At 40.4% G+C, this 21,367-nt stretch overlaps 2 protein-coding genes across 4 annotated transcripts; one reads left to right on the top strand and one right to left on the bottom strand.

The window, feature by feature from the left end:
• Window positions 1-669: 669 nt before the first annotated feature.
• On the top strand, window positions 670-13,526 carry tdrd6 (tudor domain containing 6). 2 transcript variants are annotated; one of them, XM_064340294.1, is made up of 10 exons: window positions 670-1,150; window positions 3,372-9,487; window positions 9,830-9,954; window positions 10,566-10,646; window positions 10,771-10,825; window positions 11,096-11,163; window positions 11,262-11,298; window positions 11,618-11,703; window positions 11,803-11,857; window positions 12,117-13,526. In XM_064340294.1, the coding sequence occupies exons 2-10, from the start codon at window positions 3,430-3,432 to the stop codon at window positions 12,266-12,268; spliced, it is 6,717 nt and encodes a 2,238-aa protein (XP_064196364.1). In that variant the 5' UTR covers window positions 670-1,150; window positions 3,372-3,429; the 3' UTR covers window positions 12,269-13,526. The 2 variants fall into 2 exon arrangements, with proteins under 2 accessions (XP_064196364.1, XP_064196365.1); XM_064340295.1 differs by having other exon boundaries at window positions 671-1,150; window positions 11,630-11,703.
• pla2g7 (phospholipase A2, group VII (platelet-activating factor acetylhydrolase, plasma)) lies at window positions 13,156-20,978 on the bottom strand. 2 transcript variants are annotated; one of them, XM_064340298.1, is made up of 11 exons: window positions 20,730-20,978; window positions 18,979-19,103; window positions 18,428-18,578; window positions 18,143-18,236; window positions 17,958-18,026; window positions 16,977-17,148; window positions 16,454-16,567; window positions 16,255-16,346; window positions 15,478-15,648; window positions 14,918-15,066; window positions 13,156-14,326 (listed from the first exon to the last, which is right to left on the bottom strand). In XM_064340298.1, the coding sequence occupies exons 1-11, from the start codon at window positions 20,803-20,805 to the stop codon at window positions 14,226-14,228; spliced, it is 1,314 nt and encodes a 437-aa protein (XP_064196368.1). In that variant the 5' UTR covers window positions 20,806-20,978; the 3' UTR covers window positions 13,156-14,225. The 2 variants fall into 2 exon arrangements, with proteins under 2 accessions (XP_064196368.1, XP_064196370.1); XM_064340300.1 differs by lacking the exon at window positions 18,979-19,103 and having other exon boundaries at window positions 20,730-20,861.
• Between the last annotated feature and the right edge of the window lie 389 nt (window positions 20,979-21,367).

Raw genomic sequence — 21,367 nt, 5'->3', positions numbered from 1 at the left:
TCAAAATTGGTTGTTTCTTTTTCCATTAACTGTGAATTAAGCATAGTTTAAATACAGATTAATGATGTACCCGTCTTGGTAGTATTGTATTTTAGGCCATACAAACAATTGTTTAAATATTAGTCAATTATTGTTATAATGATTCATGAACTGTCGTATAAATCAGAGCGCATAGGTTAACAAATACAATAAATTCACATCATGTTCTGTTAAATGCTTTGTTTGGGTTACATAACTCAAATTACTAGAAAAAGGTAGTTTTAAAAATTGCATTTCATGGACATATAGCATGCACTCCAATGTTCTTTAAAAATATATTTAGGAAGAGATTGCATAACCGTGCGGTACATGTTTCAAAATCTGACGACTCTACTAACCACCGCCCCATCCAACACCAGATGTAAGCAGTAACAAGCCTCTGTCACCCTGACACTGAAGTCTGACTTAAGACCATAATATCATAGACTGTGCGTAGTATCACCTAGCAATATTTATTTCTTCTAGCCACGGAACTACGTGTCAATTCATTTGCCATATGCCATATGCATCTGGTGATCTTAAGAACTATCGGCAATTTTGCCTTACACGAATCATCTTCCTCTTATTTCGTCGATTAATGACAAATGCTTAATGGTGAGTGCCGAACAATTAATCGGACAACAAATTTTTCTCACGTAAAATTCGTTTAATTCATAACTTTATGTGCCACAACGCAGCACATCCCCTCTCTCACGATATGGAACGATCGAAGGCGCCAAAGACAAAACAAAACAAAACCAAAAAAATCAGGATTGATGAGAATACAGAGACTGTCCGTTAATTTAGACTGGCTCTGCACACTGCATATATGTGTCTTGTTTTTTGGCCCACAAACTTTTGCATACATCCACACAAATTTGAGAAAGCTACACAACACAGTAGTTTGATAATGCAACCGTTAGATAGCGCAAGCTAGCTACACCTCCTTATTTATGTCAACGAATCCTAATTGGTCCCAGGATTTTCTGGCGCCAAACAGCTAGGTAGCTAAGACCAAAAATCTGCAAGCAAGTTCGTGTTGTGAAGGGTTCCAGAATTCAGGATTTCGGGAAGATTGTTTCAGTGAAACAAGAAACAAAAACCAAAACGTCCACGGAGAACGCAGACGTTGGTGAGCGTCCGTGTACTTCACTTTGTTACATTGCTCTATTCGAGTGATTGATTCAGCTGATTACCATTAGTGAACGGTGTAGTGTAGTCTATTTACCAAGTGGCTAGCTAACATTTGCATCAGTCTATTTGGACTGAGTTCGTTCGCAGTCTTGCATCAGCCAAGAACTAGCCAGCCAAATGCTGCAATTCATTTGCAATGTCGTGATGTTTAATAAAAATGGAAAAATGAATCGGAAAAATATCGAGCTGATTTCAAAAGACGGGTGACCGTCGTTGCTAAGCTAACGGAGAATCAACAGTTTGGAATTAAATATTCTGCAGCATTTAAGCCACGGCTAGTGTAGTGTAACAGTAACTTAACGGAAATCTACCACTTACTCAAAAAAATATACCTACTTTGCTGGCAATATCGCATTTATTGCGGGCAAATGTATTTAGCTAACTTTCGGTCTGTGTGAGTGCTACGAAAGGGGTCATGAACGTAAGCTATGCAAAAGTTTTCTGTAAGGCCAGAAGATGGTGCCAACTTCACGCAAGTCACAATAGATGGAAGCATCTAAAGCCTTATTAGACTTTTTGAATGCATTGAAGTGAATAGAATATTTACAGTGGATGTCACTAGTATTGTCTATGGTTAGTGGCGCTACGATAAATGATTATAATAATCTAATTAGGCTGTCACCATATGTATGTAGCTATAATCAGGAAATGTCAGCTGTAGTCTTTTGTTAATAATCTTAAACTCTAGTTTTTATTTTATTTTATTTTACTCTACTTTGGGTATGCATCAGTTTGGCTTTAATTACCAGAAATGTATTGCATGTAATTAATTAATCTAGCCTCTTCATTGTAGTGCATGTAGCCAGCTTTGGATCAAGCCTGAAGTTGAATGATTTCTTGCAATTTCACATTTAGTGAAAGAAACAAACTCCTCAAAAACAAAACATAACCATGTTTTTTCATAACTCTGACATGTCAGAGATTTTAAAAAGATTTTACTGCTGAAGTCCTTAAATTCATAGATTGTCAGAGATTTTAAAAAGATTTTACTGCTGAAGTCCTTAAATTCATAAATGCAAGTTGACTCATTGGCAATAAAAATGCCTCTCCTGAAAGAGGGTGTGTCATCAACTGGGGAAATAAAATCTGGGGAATTTTTTTATTTATTCCTGTCAAACCAGTCTCTTTCACAACTGTGCTGTGGTTGCATTAAAGACTTGTTGTCATCGAATTCCCAAAATTGAGTTGGACATGCCCTAATACGCCAGTGCCTTAAGGTATGTCTAGCCTTTCACAATTCGCGCCGTGACTGTTAAAATGGGGCCCGTGCTGTTCAAAAGCATCATCGGTGGGTGGCAGATGGGAGACATGCATATCTGCTGTCTGTTCAAGAACGCAGTGAAGCTCATCAAGGCTGGTACAGAGCTGGGCAGCGTACTACGGAGAGAGATTACAGGCTAACTTAAACCTTTTTCTGTGTTTTATTTCGCTGTAACTTGGCAGTATTGTAAATGAGCGGCTCTCCCTCTGCGTGGTTTACATAAAGTGAGGTATGGGAACCTTTAAATCCATGGTTTCTATATCACAAAGCTGACTCGTTTTTAATTGGGGTATATTGCCATGGTAACTGGTCCGGGGTTTGAGAGTAATTATTGGTTTAAAGACAGTGCTGTACATCCCTCTTTTGCTAGCTCACCGGCCTTCACTGCTACATTTATTGATATTGGTTAGTTGGTCAATTGTTTGATTGATAATCAAGAAATGTAAATGGAAACTGATTGAAAGTAATCATCCTTTTAAAGGTAAGGCTACTGAAGGCCTGGCTTTATGTCCTGCGTGGTACGCCACTGCTCTCAGTATTGAAGTGCATGCTTTTACCTTTTTAGAACACAATGCTCAACTTGTGTCACCTGCAGTTCTCCTCTGCTGCTGTCATTGTCAACTGACCCACAACAATTGGCTTTCTGTTGGCTAATGCAAGGGTCAACAGCCCTGGTGCTGGAGAGCCACAGTCTCTGCTGGCTTTTGTTTTCATTGTCAAATCTGCACCCATTTCAGGCCCAGGTAGCTGACTGAGGGGAGTTGACTCTGTAATCAACTAAGGATGCCCCGATACCATTTTTTCTGACTGAGTACAAGTATTGAGGACTCTGTTTGGGTACTTCCCTAATTGGTCTGAATACATATTCTTAACGGAATTATTATTTTTTTCTTTATAGGTATACTGGAGCCTGGAGTTTGAGGATTTGATGGAAGACTTGACTCTGGATTTTCACAATGTGTTCAGTACCTGGACTCCCAACCCCAGGTTCAGATGTAACTATCCTCATTACCAGAGTTAACTTGAATCCCCTCTGTGTTCTCGTGGAATTATGGGGCAATTTCGATCAAGAGAGAAAGCTAGATTACCAGCGCATGAGAAGGGAAATTCAGTTTCCCAAGGAAATGTTTCGGGAATCTGAAGGAAATCCTGGAGACCTATGCCTGGTACAAGTCTATGAAACATGGTACAGAGCACGTGTAGTGTCAAGAAGTGGGACAAGTTACAGCATGTTCCTAATTGATGAGGGAAGAACGCTGAGTGCCACGTTCAGCACTTTAGCGTGGGGTCAGAAGGACTTTTTCCACCTGCCACCAGAGGTGGAGTTTTGTGTTGTTGCCAATGTGTTGCCTCTGTCACCTGACAATAGGTGGTCTCCAATGGCCCTGGAGTTTCTGAAATCTTTGTGTGGCAGAACAGTGAATGGGTGTGTACAGGACGTGCTGGTGCCTCACAGAACTTTCCTCCTTGATATTCCGTGTATATCCAAACAGATGTACGAAGTGGGATTCGCAAAGAAACTGTCCATTGAGAAGTTCAAGCTTTTTGTTTCAAGGTCTTTACAGTCACTGAGTGGGGCAGTGGTAGTGACAGATTCTAAGCAGATGACTTCAGTTAAAAGTGAACCGGTGGAGGTCCACAAACAAATTGAAAAACGGCAGTGCTACATGTATCCAGAACTGCAAACCGAAACAGTTGAGACAGTAATCGTCACAGAGGTAACAAATCCACTGCGTATTTTCTGTCAGTTGAAGGTTTTTTCTCAAGAGCTGAAGAAATTGACCGAGCAGATTACCCAGCATTTTGAGGGAAGACTGAGAACCGGGGGGGCAAGATCTCAAGATTTGGGGTCCCCCTGTGCCTCACGAGGAAGCGATGGCAAGTGGTATCGTTCCGTGCTTCAGCAGGTCCTTCCTTCTAACAACGTAGTGGAAGTACTGCACGTGGACTACGGAAAAAAAGACTTTGTTCAGCTTGAGAATGTCAGACCCTTAGCTGCAGAGTTCCTCAGAATGCCTGTTGTAACTTATGTATGTTCTCTCCATGGTGTAATTGACAAAGGTGTTGGGTGGTCGGCTGCTCAGATTGGCTTTCTGAAATCTTTAATACTTCACCGAACAGTGATTGCCAAATTTGAATACCAAAGCTTGTCGGAAGGTGTCCACTATGTAACGCTGTATGGAGACGAAAATGTGAACATCAACAACCTGTTTGGCATGAAGGAAAAATGCTTGCTCGAGTCTGAGAAATCTTGTGAAGATTATGCTGTTCGAAAAGTTGTAGCATCTCAGAAATGTCAAGACGCGGTGGAAAATGAATCTCTGAGGATGTCTCCTGGGCAATGTAATGTCACTAAAGAAATTCAGGTGGTTGCGGCAACAGAAAGTCTACCACTGAATTCATCCCACATGGCAGTTGTACAGTATGTTGAGAGCCCGTCTGATTTCTGGATTCAGACACAGCAGTACGCCCTTGAATTCGATCAGTTGATGAATACAATCAGCGATCTGTACAGCAATTCCGCTGATACAGAAGGACTAGTCAGAAATCCACATGTTGGTCTTTTTTGTGCTGCCAGATCACAGGACAATGCTTTCTACAGGGCTACTGTTAGGGAACTCATTGGAAAACAGGCAAAGGTGTATTTTGTTGACTACGGAAACACAGAAGTTGTTGATTGGTACAACTTAAGAGTCCTGCCAAAGAAGTGTCAAACATTGCCCCCGTTAGCGCTAAGGTGCTCTCTTTCTGGAATCAAGCCACAGGATGGCAAATGGAGCCAAAGTGCGATTCTGTTCTTTTTCAAAGCGACTGAAGACAAGATACTGGATGTGCATGCATCTGCAAAGTCTCAAGAAAAATATTTTGTCCAGTTAACTGATGCATCTTCAAGCGGGAAGAAGAATATTGGTGAGATGCTTTGCAGTGCGGGTTTAGCAGAAATTGATGACAAAAATCCAGTTCCTAAGCAAGTGGAAAAGCCTCTTGTTGTGCCAACTGTGCAGGCCGCAAGTGGGAAATGTTCAGATGTGGACCAAATGAAACCGGGGGGAACTCCAGGCTTGCTCAGTACTATTCCCACTGTGACAGAGACCAGGTCTGTTTTCAAAGAACACTTGTTTCCAATCGGAAGTTCTGTTGACGTCAATGTGTCTTACATTGAGAGCCCAAGTGATTTCTGGTGTCAGATATCACAGAATGCTGGAAGTCTAAATTTGCTCATGCAAGACATTCAGAAACACTACGCTGACAGTGAGTTTCAGCATCCCGTGGAAGCGGCCTGTATCGCTCGGCATCCTGACAATCGAATGTGGTACAGAACACTTATCATTCAAAAACATGCATCTCCACATGTTGATGTACTGTTCATAGATTATGGCCAAACTCAAAAGGTCCCCATACAAGACCTAAGACCTATAAATCCAACATTTCTGAAACCAAAAGGTCAAGCTTTTCGGTGCAGTCTGTACAACTTGATTCATCCTGCTGGTCATTCTACTTTGGAGTGGAGTGACCTTGCTATATTGGAATTTCAAGGTTTTGTGGATTCTGCTGCTTCTTCCCACGTGGACCTGAGGTGTACCATATATGCAGTCATGTATGATGCCCAGAAAGTGGTCTTCAATGTGGTGGATCTTGAAACACCCTTTCAGAGTGTTTGCAGCTTGCTAGTTAAAAAGGGTTTAGCTGATCGTGCTCCTCCAAAGAAGGTCCCTCTTCCACCTTTTCGGTTGGACACATATTACTATTCCACTCACAACATCAAAACGGGAGGTGAAGAGCAGGTGTATGTAACCAGTGTGAAAAGTGTCAACCTCTTTTTTTGCCAGCTGGGAAGAAATTCTGATTTAGTGGAGGAACTGGCTTCAAAGGTCAATTATGTTTGCCGTCAGCTACAATGTGTCAGTTGTCCCCAAACATTTGGCACTGTGTGCTTTGCAAAGTACACTGATGGACAGTGGTACCGAGGACAGATTAAATCTACACACCCAGCAATCCTTGTGCAATTTGTGGATTACGGTGATACACTAGAAGTGGACAAATCTGATTTGCTTCCAATTCCCATTGAAGCCAGTGAAATTATGTCTGTGCCTGTTCAAGCTGTGGAATGTGGACTGTCTGATATTCCAGCAAACGTGCCAAGTGATGTCAACGGCTGGTTTGCAAATACCGCCACGGACCATTCCTTCAGAGCATTAGTGGTTGCAAAGGAGCCATGTGGGAAACTAATGGTGGAGCTCTATGATGGCAAAGTTCAAGTGAATTCAAGGATTAAAGAGAAGTTTCACCTTGAGGCACAGGGAAAAGAGAACGTATCGTATGAGCAATGTGATGTCAGAGCACAGCACCTGAAAGGTCCATCTACCAGGCATACTGAACACATCAGGGCCAGTGATGATTACAAGTCTAAATTGGCACCACAAAAGACTGAGGCCTATGGGAGAAGTGAAAGCCTTAAACAAGTATTTGCTAGTGACACAAGTTCCAGACAAAAACAGGAAAATGTGAAGAAATCGCACCATGTTGGAATTCAGTGGGAATCATTGGAGGTCAAATTTGGAAAACATGAAAGTCTACAAAGGCACCAAATTCCACAGTCTCTCACTGAACACGATGAAGGTCCTCCCATAAGGAATACTCAAGATGAATATGGAGGAGATTCATGTGTAATCTCTAATACCAAAGAGCACAGCCTTCCAAAACTTGAAGATCTCCCAACAAAGTCTGTGAAACCAGGTTTGTCCGCTGAAGTTTTTGTGTCACATTGCAACAGCCCATCAAGTTTCTTTGTCCAGTTAACAGATGAGGAAAATGAAATCTTCTCTGTTGTGGAAAAACTAAACGAAGACCCATCGACTCTCGAACAGGTGGACGCACACAAATTGCAACAGGGCGATTTGGTGAATGCAGAGTTTGCAGATGATTGCTCTTGGTACCGTGCTGTTGTTAGAGAGAAAATGGGAAACCACAAAGTGCAGGTGGAGTTCATAGACTTTGGAAATACAGCAACTGTTTCATCCTCAAATATATGCAGACTGGACAGACAGTTCCTTGAGCTTCCTAGGTATAGCATTCCTTGCCTGCTAAGTGGAATACCCAGTGCTCACAAGGGTCAGTGGGACAAAGAAATAGTGGCAAAATTCCGAAAAACAGTTGGAGAAAATGCTGAGAAGAAACTTAAGTGTAGTTTCATTAAACAAACGGATTACGCTTGGGAGGTCAGTCTTGTTGACCAGAATGTGGTGCTAGCAGATACATTATTTGACAGTGGTGTTGCTGTGGTGTCAGATGGATTTACAAAACGGTCAAACAAACCGCAAAGCTGCATGTTTGAGAGCACGCTTCCTGAGAAATCAAAGAATGAATCCAAGATTGATGTCACTGCATTGGTTTACAAAACGCCTGACATTTCAGAAGGGCAGACGTTTGAAGTGTATGCCACTTCTATAGTTGGGCCTGACTACTTTTGGTGTCAGTATGCACATTCTGACCAGCTCCATAAGATCTCTGACGTGCTTGGAGAAATGGCGAGTTCTGCGCTACAGGAAGCTACCTGGGCAGGTGATTTGTACCCTGGAAGCCCATGTCTTGCTCTTTTTAAAGAGGATGAACAGTGGTATCGTGCAGAGGTAATCACAAAGACCGAAAACGTCTGCTCAGTACTTTTTGTAGATTATGGAAACGAATCAGAAGTTGAGCAAAACGCCATGATGCCAGTACCACCTCCTTTGCTGGAGGCTCTCCCTCAGGCCTTTTTGTGTCTACTGGAAGGGTTCGACCCCTCACAAGGCTCTTGGGATGAAAGTGCAGCTGATCAGTTCTTTGGCCTTCTCACAGATGAAGTGCTGAGTGTGACTATTCTTAAAGTGAAAAATACAAAAGATAGAAGAACCCCTCGGTACCAAGTCAGAGTTGTACGTAATGAAGAAGTGATAAATAATAGAATGCGGGACTACTGGAAACATTCAGTTTCTCTTGACGATAGCAGGTTGCCCACAGTTGTGGAGGAACCTTCCACGGAAGCAACTGTCTCGTGTTTTGAACTTCACTCAGCTGGGCAAGCCGTCTCCATGGACCTGTGCCCTGAGCAGAATTCGGAGAACGCTTCTCTCTCCAGAGATTTTCCTCAAAGTTTTGGAAGCCAAACCGAACAGTCGGAATCGTTAAACAGGGAGGAAGCCATTGAAGTGCCAGAACAGCATCTGGACCGTCCAGTCGACAGTCCATCTGTGGAGAAAACAGAAGTTGAAGACGAAGACATGAAACTAGGTTGCACCTCAAAGTTGGTGAGCGGTTTTGATAAAAATCAGGAATGCGCTGTGTTGGCTACGGTTGGTGAAGAGAACAATGAAGGAAACACAATCCCAAGAGGGGGAAATGTAGTGGAAGAGACTTCATTTGTCACAGAGGATGCAAGTGATGGGGCACGCACTCCCTCTGACCACGGTGAAGACTCAAAAGACACAGGCTTGACTTTGATTGGGGTTACAGATTCTGTTTCAGAGACCACCTGTGCAGTCACTTGTAGTATACACATGCCTAGTTGTCCTCCAGAAGTACTGGAAGAAAGTACAGAATGTGTCTCAGAAGGTGCGTCCATAGCCGAAGGGTCTTGTCTAATGGCTTCTCCCTCAGAGGAATTACCTGCCGTCTGCCTTGCGATGTCTGAACAAGAGAGCTGTGAGAGTGAACTGTCTACTAGTGAGCCGTTCAAGGACTCTGAGGAACATGTTGCACCTGCTGATAGCAGGAACACAGCTATTGAGGAACATGCCTGCGCACTGGACGAAACCGATCCCCTGCTCTACAAGGTGGGCGAGAGCTTTGATGAACTGATGGTGTTGCAGGAAGACCACTGTGCAGAAGTACAGACCGATAGCGACATTTACGAGGAGGTTTTCAAACAGTGCACAGGGCCAAACCTAAAAGATATGGGACCAGTGCCTTTGTTTTCAGAAGGAAAAGAAATGAAAGAAAATGTGGAGGAATACCACACATCCAGAATTGATTCCAGTGAGTACTCAAATATTTAATATAATTCATGGAATGGATTGTATTGTTTTGTGATAAAACAATTTGGCATATATTTGTATTTTTCTGTGTACTAATTGTTCACAGAATCCACTGTTACTCTGGAACTATAATCCTTATGCAGTTTAGCATATATTTGTATTTTTCCTAGTATGTCTTCATTCATGCACTGTCTGTTACTCAAACTGTAGTTTTTATCAATTTTAGCACATTTGTAATTTTTTTGTATACTGGCTGGTCTCAAAATGTCTTTATTCATGCACTGTTACTCTGGAACTATAATCTTTATGAATTTCAACACAAATTATTTTTCACCATTCTCAGAATTTGGAGACCCGATGAAGGCTCAAGAGCAGCTCTGTGTTGGGTCAGAGTGTTTTATCTGGTCTTATGCTCACGACAGTTGGTGCAGAGCGAAGATTGTGAAAATATCAGAGGACAACGCGAAGGTAAGCATAGTAGATTTTAATATAGGTCATTGAACTGTTTTTTGCCGTATCATATCATTATTCTGTAAAAATTTTTCCACGGAATCTAAAGTGCTTATTACGTTGAAGAAGTTTAAATAGACATTTATTTAATTTGGCATACAGTCCATTGTTGGACAGTATAGTAATTGTGTAATGCATAGTACTTGAGATGACACAGGATGTGGTTGACCTGGGGTATGTTGAAAATGGAACAAGGCTATTTTGCAAGATGGACTTAATTGAGACTGTATGATCGTGTAGATGGCATGCAGTTTCTAGATCAGGGCTGCCTAATGCTCTTCCTGGAGATCCTGTCATCCTCTAGGTTTTCATTTCAAACTTAATTTGTCACACCTGATTCTAGTAATTAAGAGCTCTGCAAGATCTCAAGCAACCCCAACAAAGCACACCTCTTGCTGAATGAGGTGTGTTTTCTTGGGGTTGGAGTGAAAACCTACAGGACGGTTGATCTCCAGGATCAGGGCTTATAAGCAATAACAATGTTCATACTCTGAGTTGCTTATCATAATTAGTCCAGTTCCAGGTTTCCAGCTGCGCTTGTGGTTTTCAATTTATAATTAATTATTTAGGTTTTTCTTTTGGACCATGATGCAGAAGCAATCGTAGACATGCAGAATGTCTTTCAAAGAATTCCTGAAACACCAGCCCAGGTTGGTTTATTTTACGTGCTTGTACAACATGTAAATGTTTTCCCATATGCCTGTAAAGTTTCTCATTTGAAGATATGTAATGTGTAAGAGAATGCCTTTATCAGAAGGTGAACTCTACTTTCAGTGTTTGCGTGATCCAGTTTCTGACATCTGTTCATCGCATGGTGAATTCCAACTAGGTAAGATAACGTTTAAATTTGCCATAAATATTCACTATTTTCATTTCTTGGACATTGGTAGTGATGGAATTTTTTTTTAAATTAACAGATTTGAAAACTTGAGGTTAAAATTAATTTTCATTTAATTAAACATGGACTAATGAGTTGTGCAAGACATCCCCAAAGCAGCCTCAAATATTACTGCATTTCCAACCTGAAGACAGCTTTAGGGAGGAATCTATTGAGGTTTATCTTGGTTTGGAAATTGATCCTTGAAGAATGTTTTAACAGCACAGGACATGGCACATGAAGAAGAGCCTGCACGTGGTGAATTTTCACCAGGAAGTGCTTCAGAGGAGGTGAACTTTAACTTTTTTACAGGCCATTTGTAAAGATAATATTTAGGATGTAAACCCAAAAACAGATGTTTAAAGCCTGCAATTCTATTTACTCGCAGGTCCATTATGACAGTGCTACAGATGTGGAATGTTGTGGTAAGTGGCTGTGTGTACTGCCAGATTGCTTTGTGCTTGTGGTTACTGATACAGTATATTTGGCCTTGACTAACTCTAAGCCAAATGCTAAATAAAAACGGAACTGTCAAGGTGACAAGGGTCTGTCAAGCTGAACCATATGTGTGTTATTTTTTCATGTAAGTGTTATTGAAGTAACCTTTGTGTGTCCCATGTCAGCCACCATTGACCTCTCTCACTACCTATATATTAAAATCTCTGTATTATATGCATATACATACACACATCATATGAATGTCTCTTTCAAGTTGGGTTGGTAGTTTTATAATGACATGGTAAGGTCTCTTTACAGACCAGGATGGCGAGATTGACGGGACATCTGAAGGTGGAGTTGATACATTACCCGTGTCTGTGACGGATGAAACGGTAACTTATTTTACCTTAAGCTTCAACTCGCCGATGAGTTGTTGAGTGGACACTGAAAGCAAATTCTGAACCTGTGTTGCAATACCTGTGTGATCATAGGTCCAGAGTGAGACGCAGCAGGCTGGTACCCCTGCTTCAGCTGAAGCTCAATTCGGTAAGTGGATTTTGTTGTGGAGAACTAAGGACATTTTGAGAGAGGATAAATGTTTGAAGTGCCCTCCTCTGCAGCGTCTGCAAAGCCCAGCCAGCTCAAACGGAAGAACAAGCGAGCCCTTTGATGGAGAGCACATTCCTGTGCCTGAGTGTAGTTGTACACTGCAAATTTTGGGAAAAAAAGGAAATATTCTGGGGTTATAGCTGTCTTAAAATGGCTGCCATTTCTGAAATGTATTCTGTCTTGTGGGTCCGTTCAGAGGAGCAGATGTCCCACGTGACCCATCTTACTCTGAAAGTCGAAGAAATGTCCGATGACGAGGTCATATTTGTCAAGGAGATGCAAGTGCGCAGACAGCTGGTTCGGGAGCTCGGGGCAAATGAGAAGGAACAATCCGAGGATCTGGACTAATAATCTGTTACACTTGGCTACCCTATATTAGGCACTTGTCGGTGCTCTGTAAAACTAATTTCTGAATGAGGCACTTGCTTTTGGGTTTAAACGCGTATTAACACTTAATTTGTACCAGGAAAAAAAAAACAGTTCTTGTAGTTTTCTTTAGCCATTGTCATTATTTTGACGAGCTATATTGAACCATCATTAAAATTCTGACAAGGCCTGTAGCAGCAATAACATCCTTTCGGACAGGAAAATGCAATCCAGTGGAATCTTCCTATATATGTGGTATTCTAAAAGACATTTGTGCCTTGATTTCATGTCTCTAAATATGCATTTGATTTCTTATGTAAATACTCAAGTGGAAACCTGGTACAGTGAGAAATTGTGATGACTGTAGGCGTTTCCAAAATACTCTTTGCTTATGTTTGCGTTTGTGTTCTAACAGCAGGGAATTATTTGTTAGCAGTTCTGAGAGGGATCATATTGTATTGTGCAGCCACTTGTTTTGGTCAAACCTGAAAACCAGTTGGTGTCTTAGAATGGCTTTTTGTAATTTTTTGACGGCATTTTGATTGGAAGCTAAATTCTAGAACTGAAATCTAAATTCAGGGAATTCTGGAATAAGCATATCAAGTGCTTACCAACATCTAAACCAATCAAGAATTACAAATGGTGCACCTTAATTTTTTGAATTTAATTGAAGTGATTGAAATCCCTCATAATGGCATCATCATTTTCTTTTGCTTGGCGTGTGGTTGTTGAAGCACAATAAACATGGTGTACTTCATAATTAGTTGTCTGTGTGTATAAGCACATGCTTTTGCAACCTTCTAATGCCTAAGTCCATTTATGGCCAGCACTGTAAATAGTTACGGAATAAAGTCAACATTTCAACGCAGTTGATTGAGCAATCTTTTATTCACCTTGAAAATACAAAATAACAGAATTAACATTTCACAAGGGTTATGGTCATGTTGCAGTACTTCCATGATGAGCTGTAGAAATGGCACATCATATTATTTAAAATGCTTTGATTTTGGGTCTGCATTTGTAATTTTTTTTTTTTTTTTTTTTCATCGACTGCTGGAACCATGTTGAACCATTTTCATATTGCAGAATTAAATGGACTGTACTGGAAAGTTGTACCTTAAACTCTCCCCCCAACTGTCAGTTGGACTGAATATAATTTATAAATGTCAGCGCACGCATTGAAATATAATGTAGTGTTTTCTTCCAGTATTACTATCGTTAAAAAAAATTAAAACAAAAACTTAACAGCATTTTTGTAAAATCTACAATATACATGGCACTTTAAGGCACTTAATTTGGATTATTGCTTGGCTTTAAATTTTTTTAAAGAAGGAAATTCTGAATCCTTTTAAATTCTGTTTCCAAAAATAGATTTGGTTTGTGTTGCTTCTTTGATAAGGTCAGTTAAATTATTTAAATCAAGAGAATTAGGCTCATCTTAATCTTGAATTTTTTACTTCAAATTTCAGATTTCAAATTGGAAATTTTATTATTGTATAGGTGTAAGAGGTTGCAAAAAGTTGAAACAAGTAGAGTTGTCATTCTCTGGCTTTGCAGTGCAATGAACATTTCAAACCGATGCTTTGTACCCCAGCCATGACCCTTCATACAAACATTGTACAACAGCATGACTTCTCCCTGAAACTAAAGATAGACGGAAAGATACAATGATAAATAGGCTACAAGTAGGCTAGACTTTTGTATAAAAGCTAAAATTGTATCCTAAATCTGCACATACTTTAAAACTATGTATCAAAGCATTTTTGTTTTTATTTTAATTCCCCATTTGGTTTGAAGTGGTCCAAACTTCTGCTCATCCCAGTACAAATTAGGACACAACAAAGCGTCTGTGATAAGCTCAGTATAACAAAGGGGCATATGGTGAAGGAAATTTCTGTTCTGCAGTCTGTTTTTGTTTTGGACTTGTGGCTTTCTTTTCTCACATTGAAGACTGAGGCACAGTTATGTTTGTTCCTTTTATGAGATTGTCATCTTGCCCATCAAGCAGGTGGTCCCATTGACTGAAATCCTTTTCAAGAGCTGTAGAACGAGAGAACTTTAAATGTTTGAAGGACCAATGTTACATTTCTAGGCCTAAGTAAGGTAACTTGTGAGAACTGACCATTTCAATATAGTTGTTAACCTGTAACAGGGGAAGGGGACCTTGTATTTTTTATAGTGCTTAGATGTAGAAGATATCAACAACACTATGCCTTGTAAAAATGTATATGGGTAATTTACAAATCACTGAAAATAAGACCAACCATCTACAATTTAAAGGAAAGTGCACATATAAGCTCTGTGGCACATTAGCTTAGATTGTAGAAAATGGGTGTGCACACTGTGATAAGAGGATTAGCAGCATGTTTTAATGCCGATTACTTGAGTTTGAATTAAGTTAAAGCATCTGAAACCTAAAGCCGCCGTCCTGGATGTGTCCTGGATATTTTCTCATTTTACAGGTGTTTTCCATGACTGGAAAACTAGTCGATAAATTTCCAGGTTTTCAAGGTTTTCCACGACGAGTGGGAACCCTGATTATGCTTGCTGTTGCCAGTGTCTTGGCACACTTGCACTGTCCTGCATGATTAGTGAAACAACAGCATGCTTTACAAAGCTATTTATACTTACACAAGTGCCTCTGAAAGAATGCTAAAGATGCTCTGTTGGAAAGATCCAGCGCTACTTGGGGATCGATCTCACCCTGCAGGTTTAATGCCTTTCCGATCCAGTGGCGGGTGAGAAAGGTGAAGTCTGGGAAGCTCTGGTGAACTGTTCCCCTGTAAACAGAAATACAGGGGTCAGTACTAAAACCAGGGAGCGTATTTCACAAAGCAGGATTACTGCGTTGGCTGGATAACTGCTGAGTAAAACCCAGAACAAGTTTTTTTTAACAGTTTTTTATCCACATGTTCCAGATTTGGGAGGGGCTGGGTTTTACTCAGTTATCCAGGTAATTTAGTAATCCTGCTTTGTGAAAAAGGTTATACAATGTATGGAAAATAGCCTCTTCTATTAATTAATTTTCATATTTTTTTTAATTTAGCTTTTTAAATGAGAGGTTCCTTTGAGACTATTTCAGAAATGTTGTCAGTGGTTGGCTGATATCCAAGTTTAGTCGGATTATTTCAGGATCAAAACCCGCTCACTGACCCCCAACTTAGTGTAGTCACCATAGCATATGCTCTGACCTGATAGTGATCATTTTCCTCGGTATAGTTGAAGAGTCCAGTTTCCTCATGCGGATGATGTTACCCGCCCACTGGAATTTTTCTGAGTTGATGAACAGGATTGGCTGCTTCACTCTGGGGAAGATCTCCTCATCCAATGGAAACATCCAGGAATCCAAAGCAATCCCACATCTGCGGAGATAAAACATTTGTATTGCTATGATTCCATTAAAAGCAGATCTTGCTTTGTATGCTGATGGCCAGCCAAACTGATACAACATTATCAAATCTTCTGGAACATAATTCTACTGCAGTAAATGTTAAGGCCTTTGTACAGCAAGTAGACAACTTATAATAAAACCACAATATATGAACAATTCTAGTTTTTTTTTTGGGAAGCATGGAATTATATTATTTTGGGAACAAATCAGTATTTTGAATTGTATTGCTTATAGACAGGATTTTATATGTGTGTTTGTGTGTCTATATACAGTATACTTCTAATGTACTGAGCTCCATAATGTTGGGGATAAAGAGATATTTCTTCTTGATTTGGCTCTGTACTCTGCAATTTTAGTAATGGGGGGGGGGAGAATGTTTTAAAAGTTCTGTAATTTCTACACAGTGGAACCAGTGTAGAAAAATAACCTTAAATAAATGCTGAGAATATGCACTTTAACCACATGTGAATTGCTTGGTTACAAATCCACGGTTGTGGCGTGCTGAGCCAAATCAAGATAAAATATGCATTTGTCCAAAGCATTACAGAGGTCACTGTATATGCGTAATCTCACCTACTTGAATCTGAGTTCCTTGCAAAGGGATTCGATGACTGTTGCCCCTCCAAAGGAATGCCCCATTATTGCTATTCGACACATGTCCAGAGAATTCTAAAACACAGCACAAAGAGAGACATCATTCGACACTTACAGTCCGTCGCAGAAAGTCAGCAGCAGGTTGTTTTGCCGGTTTGGAGCCGGTTTCCTGGAAAACATACCTCTAATGTAGTCCAGTCAAACCGTGACTGTAGCACATTCGTGACTGAGTTTCCCGAGTTGATCCCCGTGAGAATATCCAGTGCTTTTATACACTCATCTGCTCTCTGCTTCACCTGAAAATTCACACACAAAATGAAACCAGAATTCTTTTTCCACAGAATACTAAACTGATGTTGATATTACCCCCACCATTATTTTCCTTTTAGCAGGCAACCTTCCAATAATCATTTGATGCTAATTTTTGTTGAGTCTACATATCACCGACCATATAAATATACTCTGAATTACTGACGTGCCATGGCGTGATAATGTAACGTTTCACAGTATCAACGCAGTCATAAATTCAAGATAATTCTTAACTGACTTCCTGCTACAAATAACACACATCTCCCAAGTCTATGTGAGCATTGTTACCTTGTATCCAGTGTGAAATTAATATGAAGAGACAATGAAATGATAATTATGCTTCTTTAAAAATAAATAAATGAAAAACTGGATTTATTTTTAACCGATTTATCTTACCTGTTTATTTCGGAGAGGGAATTCCCTTTCCCCCGTTTTCAGAGATCTGTAGTACATCCATTTCTCTTCAAGATTACTCTGGGCAGCATGAGTGTTTTTGGTTGCCTGCTGATTTTGTTCCTCCGAAACAGCCTTCTCTTGAAAATAAAATGTTGCCGATGCGGATTCATCCCTGAATGAATGCGAAGAATGCTGTTTTTATAACTGAAAAAACTACAATTGCATACTTTCATAGACCAATGTACTAATTTTCCCATGGCTTGCAGGAGGCAAATTTGTCTCTTCGAAAAGATAAAATCAAAATTTGACACAAATGTCAGTCTACATCTGGCAACGTTTACTCTCTTCTAAACTGCAATTAGAAGGAGACCTTTACATGATATTACATCACTTTGGTGTCATGCTTGTTCATTTAAACCTATTCGGATCTCTGTGACATTCAGATGACAAGAATTCAGCAGAATTTAAGTCTACACCCCTCATGGCACATCATGACATGTGCTTTATGTTATCCATATAGCCCCAGCAGCCTGTATTGATAAAAATGTGATGACCTAGTTTGTACTATTGTCAGCAGACCCCCTCTAAAAGACTTGCAGAGGTAAACAACCCACAGTTGCAGCAGGGGTAAACGACTCACTGGGGAAACTGTATTTATGAACTGACTCATTTTAAATCTCTGCTCGTGCTCTAGATCTTGGGTTTTCGTGTGGGGTGTGGGGCGGGTCCGTGGACCAGTGGGGGCCCCAGGCCAGACTTGATATACAGATTTAGGAAAATATTTCTGAAATGTAAAACCTTTTTTTCCATTCTCTTTTTTAATATAACCACTTTAAACATATGATAGGGGTACCCTGGATGCCTTTGAGCCTGGGTGGGAGTCCCTGGATCAGAAAAGGTTGAAACCTCCTGCTCTAGACCTTAGCATTATTTAATGAGGCACTATTGTTTTTTTAATTTAAAAAAAAGATTTAATTTTACCTGTGTTCCACCGCTGCAACAACAAAACCCTGGGAAGCCATTTCTGCGCATATCGCTGAATATAAAGTTCTGATAGAGGGATGAAGAAAAAAACATTTTTATTTGAGCAAAGCTTCATACCTTTGCCTCACAAAGGATTCAGGGTTCCTAACTTCAGCAGGAATAAGCAGTTGAGTTAGATGTACCTGAAAGCTCCCAATCCATGAGAGAAGACTATTAATGGATACTTTCCATTAGGCTTAAATGGCGCATCCATAGCAGCAGGTATTTTAAAGGATCCTGGTAGACAAATATTTGAAAAAACCAAAAGAACAGCATAACATTATGTCACATCATTTTTAAACATTAATTGCAAATACTACGCTTTTCAAGTAAATGCATCGTATTTGAATATGTTACTGGCAGGGAACTTAGAATAAGAATAATTCGAAGGAAAAGCACAGTGACTAAAAATGAAATATGCATTTTACCAAACATATAATTAAAGATCCATTCAGCGAGGCTTCTGTTCATTTTCATGAAATCCGCAAGGCCGTCGAAGTACTCTTTGTTTGGTACCCAACACGGCATTTCACTACCTGGAGACTCTACGCATGGGTAGTAAAGCCGGAAGAAAGAGCCCTGAAAAGAGGAGGGTGTAAATTGTGATACAAATGGGGTAGCATTGATGTCATAGCATTAGGATTTGGGGACTGGGCTTGTAACCCAACGGTTGCAGGTTCGATTCCCAGGTAGGGCACTGCCGTCGCACTACCAACCACAAGTAGTTACCCTGAATGGCTTCAGTGTATATCCAGCTGTGTGAAAAGGATACTATGTGAAACGCTGTGCAAGTTGCTCCGGATAAAAGTGCCCGCCAAATGCTCGTAATGTTAACGACGCTGCAACCAATCAGATCACCAGCGTGCGTTAATTTTGAAACTGCATGCTCGTTAATGTGACTGTCAAATGGTTAATGAGTTCTCTTCAGTTACAAGCCCAGTTCCCTAACTTTTCAAAGCCTCGCCGTGTAGGCTATTACCTCCACTGTATGGCCCACCATGAGGTCCGTACACCCCACCTGGTTGGGACCTTTTCCTGGGGGGATTCCCAAGGCATTACTGAAGCTGTTCCCCATGGGAGCTTGACGCAACTTGTTCCAAAGAGCTGTCAAATTGAGGCCACAAGGAAGCAACCGTTTATTCAAACAAAAGGTCTTATTTACTGTAATGCCCACATTATAGCTTCAGTAGATAGATAGGGATAGGCAAGCATTATAATACTTATACTAGTTTTGGTGGATGTAATGATGATTGTGAATCACAGCACAATAGAGGTATTGCTAGCACTGGAAATGAAGGTAGAACCAATACTATGGTTTGTTTCTTGCTAAAATTTCCCACGTTTCCATCCTTCATGTTCTCCTAGTTTATCCTGGTAAATGTGTGTAGTAAATTCTTGTTTCAGTCATGGATAATTGTGTCAATATTTCAATGAACATTTATATTCTCTTTTAAGTACACTGAACTGGAAACAAGCCCGTGCATTGATAAGCGTAAGCCTAAATGTTAGGTAAGAGTAAAAGGGCTCTCCACAGAACGTCAAAGAACAGCGGTTCCTAGTGCACGTGCTGAGTCACCTCAAACAGATATCTGATAATTAAGAACAGGAGAATGCCATTCGTGATATGAAATCGCTTGTGTAGGTGTGGTACATCACTGTGACTATAAGGAAATCCTGTAGCCTCTGATCTGTTACAACATGTTCACCCAACGACTTGGACTTTTACTTCTTAAATTTATTTTAAAACCGCAGGTTTAAATGTCACAGGTCGGAATTTTAGTAGCATGTACGTTAGAGATGCGTATATTTAACTTGGCCACTCTTATTGCCAGTATTTCACTGAATGTTATCTAAAAGTTAATAAACTCAGTTTAAAAGTTAATCAAGTTTATTTCAATCCTGTTGTGACTGGTTCCGACTAAATCCGTTAATTTTTCTTCTCACAACCAGAACAATGGCAGCACTGGATTTTACTCTTAGCTCTAATAGTAATCTGCCAAGTGGGTCAAAGGTAGGCTATTGAAAATGCAGCTGAAGTAGCTGAAGTACTGTACAAATGCATATTATGATGACCTATGATCACGGGTTCAATCACAAGGGAAGAAAAGGAAGAAGTATTTGGTACTGTAACCATCTCTGCTAAAACATGCATTTTGAATATTTCTTAAGCGCACTGTCTGAGACCAGTGGAAATTGCATCGTTGCCTACCCCCCTAGTACAAATGTCATGTGATCTTACAGCCAGACAGCTAGCTACAAAGCAGGCAAGCTGTCTGAATTTGTACCTGCCTTACACCTTGAAGATGTATCACATTAATAACGCTGCAACAAAATTTGGTCAACTGAAATGCTAGACCAAAGGATGAATAATTTTGAAACTTGCATTCTGCTGACAGGCGTCTTTCAACTCAAACAAAGCGCGTAAATTTTCACGTCTCCAACAAGCTAAAACAAACATTTATGAAGTTTGCCGTGGTCCTTGGAAGAATGGGATGTAAGCTAGCTAACTTTAGCACATACTTGTAAACGATTTGTTTCTAGCTATCCAACTCCATTTTACTTGGCTAACCTGCCAGCTATAAAGCCTATAGCTACCTACCGTAAATGTTTGACAAGCGTGTTTATTTGATATAAGCACGCTGACATCCGTTTCGATTGTAGCTAGCAAAGGCTGCATTCAGTCAAAAAGCGATTTTTAGAAAAGAGAAGTTGAAACATAACGTTAGCTACCTGCTGTCGTCCTTGACCACCGGTATAGCTTCCCCACCACAGTCAAATGATGTTTAAATCCACCATAAAATAACATCGACCTGAGGTAGCTAACAGAAACTACATCGCTAATAAGCTAACTGGTTTGTCCCGGGAGGGGCCTAAGTTCAACCGAGCTTCCTATTTACATTGCAGCAATGCGTTGTTCCCCAAGCATTTTTATTTGGGGCACATCGGAAACTGTGCTGGAATATCGAATGTCAGTAAACCAGCTAGCTAGCGCTATACAGTATTGATGTTTACGGACGTCAGTGTCTCTGTAGTCAGTATAGTGGGGTGTTGCAGCATACTAGAGAACATTAGCTAGCTACGTTGGCTACAGTTAACTCGCCATTCGAGCCACGTAAAGTTGAACGAGTTATAGCTAATTACTTAATATGAGCTGTAGTGTGCGCACAAAACACAACACTGGGTAGACTATCTATCGATATCCGCATAGCCTTCATTAGCTAAGAGCTAAGCTTCACCAACCAACGCATCGAGACTAGTTACCACATATCAGTATAATATTGCAGGCTACCACCTGCTTAAGTAACTTGTTTGAAGGAATCGCGTCATTGCTTTTATTTATCGTTAAGGTGTCAAGGTAGTCTTCTAAT

The sequence above is a fragment of the Anguilla rostrata genome, chromosome 6 (genome assembly GCF_018555375.3).
Source record: "Anguilla rostrata isolate EN2019 chromosome 6, ASM1855537v3, whole genome shotgun sequence".
NCBI lineage: Eukaryota > Metazoa > Chordata > Actinopteri > Anguilliformes > Anguillidae > Anguilla > Anguilla rostrata.
The sequence above is the reverse complement of the archived record's forward strand: the minus strand, read 5'-3'. Positions and strand labels throughout refer to the sequence as shown.

Excerpts from the sequence above, each read along its gene's own strand:
- pla2g7 (XM_064340298.1), bottom strand. The coding sequence starts at position 20,805 with ATGTTATTTTATGGTGGATTTAAACATCATTTGACTGTGGTGGGGAAG. Across the intron at positions 15,649-16,254 it reads TGCAAGGAACTCAGATTCAA|ATGTGGGATTGCTTTGGATT; the intron begins GTAGGTGAGATT and ends TTATCTCCGCAG. Across the intron at positions 14,327-14,917 it reads ATTCTTTCAGAGGCACTTGT|CTCTTGAAAAGGATTTCAGT; the intron begins GTAAGTATAAAT and ends CTCGTTCTACAG.
- tdrd6 (XM_064340294.1), top strand. The coding sequence starts at position 3,430 with ATGTGTTCAGTACCTGGACTCCCAACCCCAGGTTCAGATGTAACTATC. Across the intron at positions 9,955-10,565 it reads TATCAGAGGACAACGCGAAG|GTTTTTCTTTTGGACCATGA; the intron begins GTAAGCATAGTA and ends TTAATTATTTAG. Across the intron at positions 11,858-12,116 it reads TTCAGCTGAAGCTCAATTCG|AGGAGCAGATGTCCCACGTG; the intron begins GTAAGTGGATTT and ends GGGTCCGTTCAG.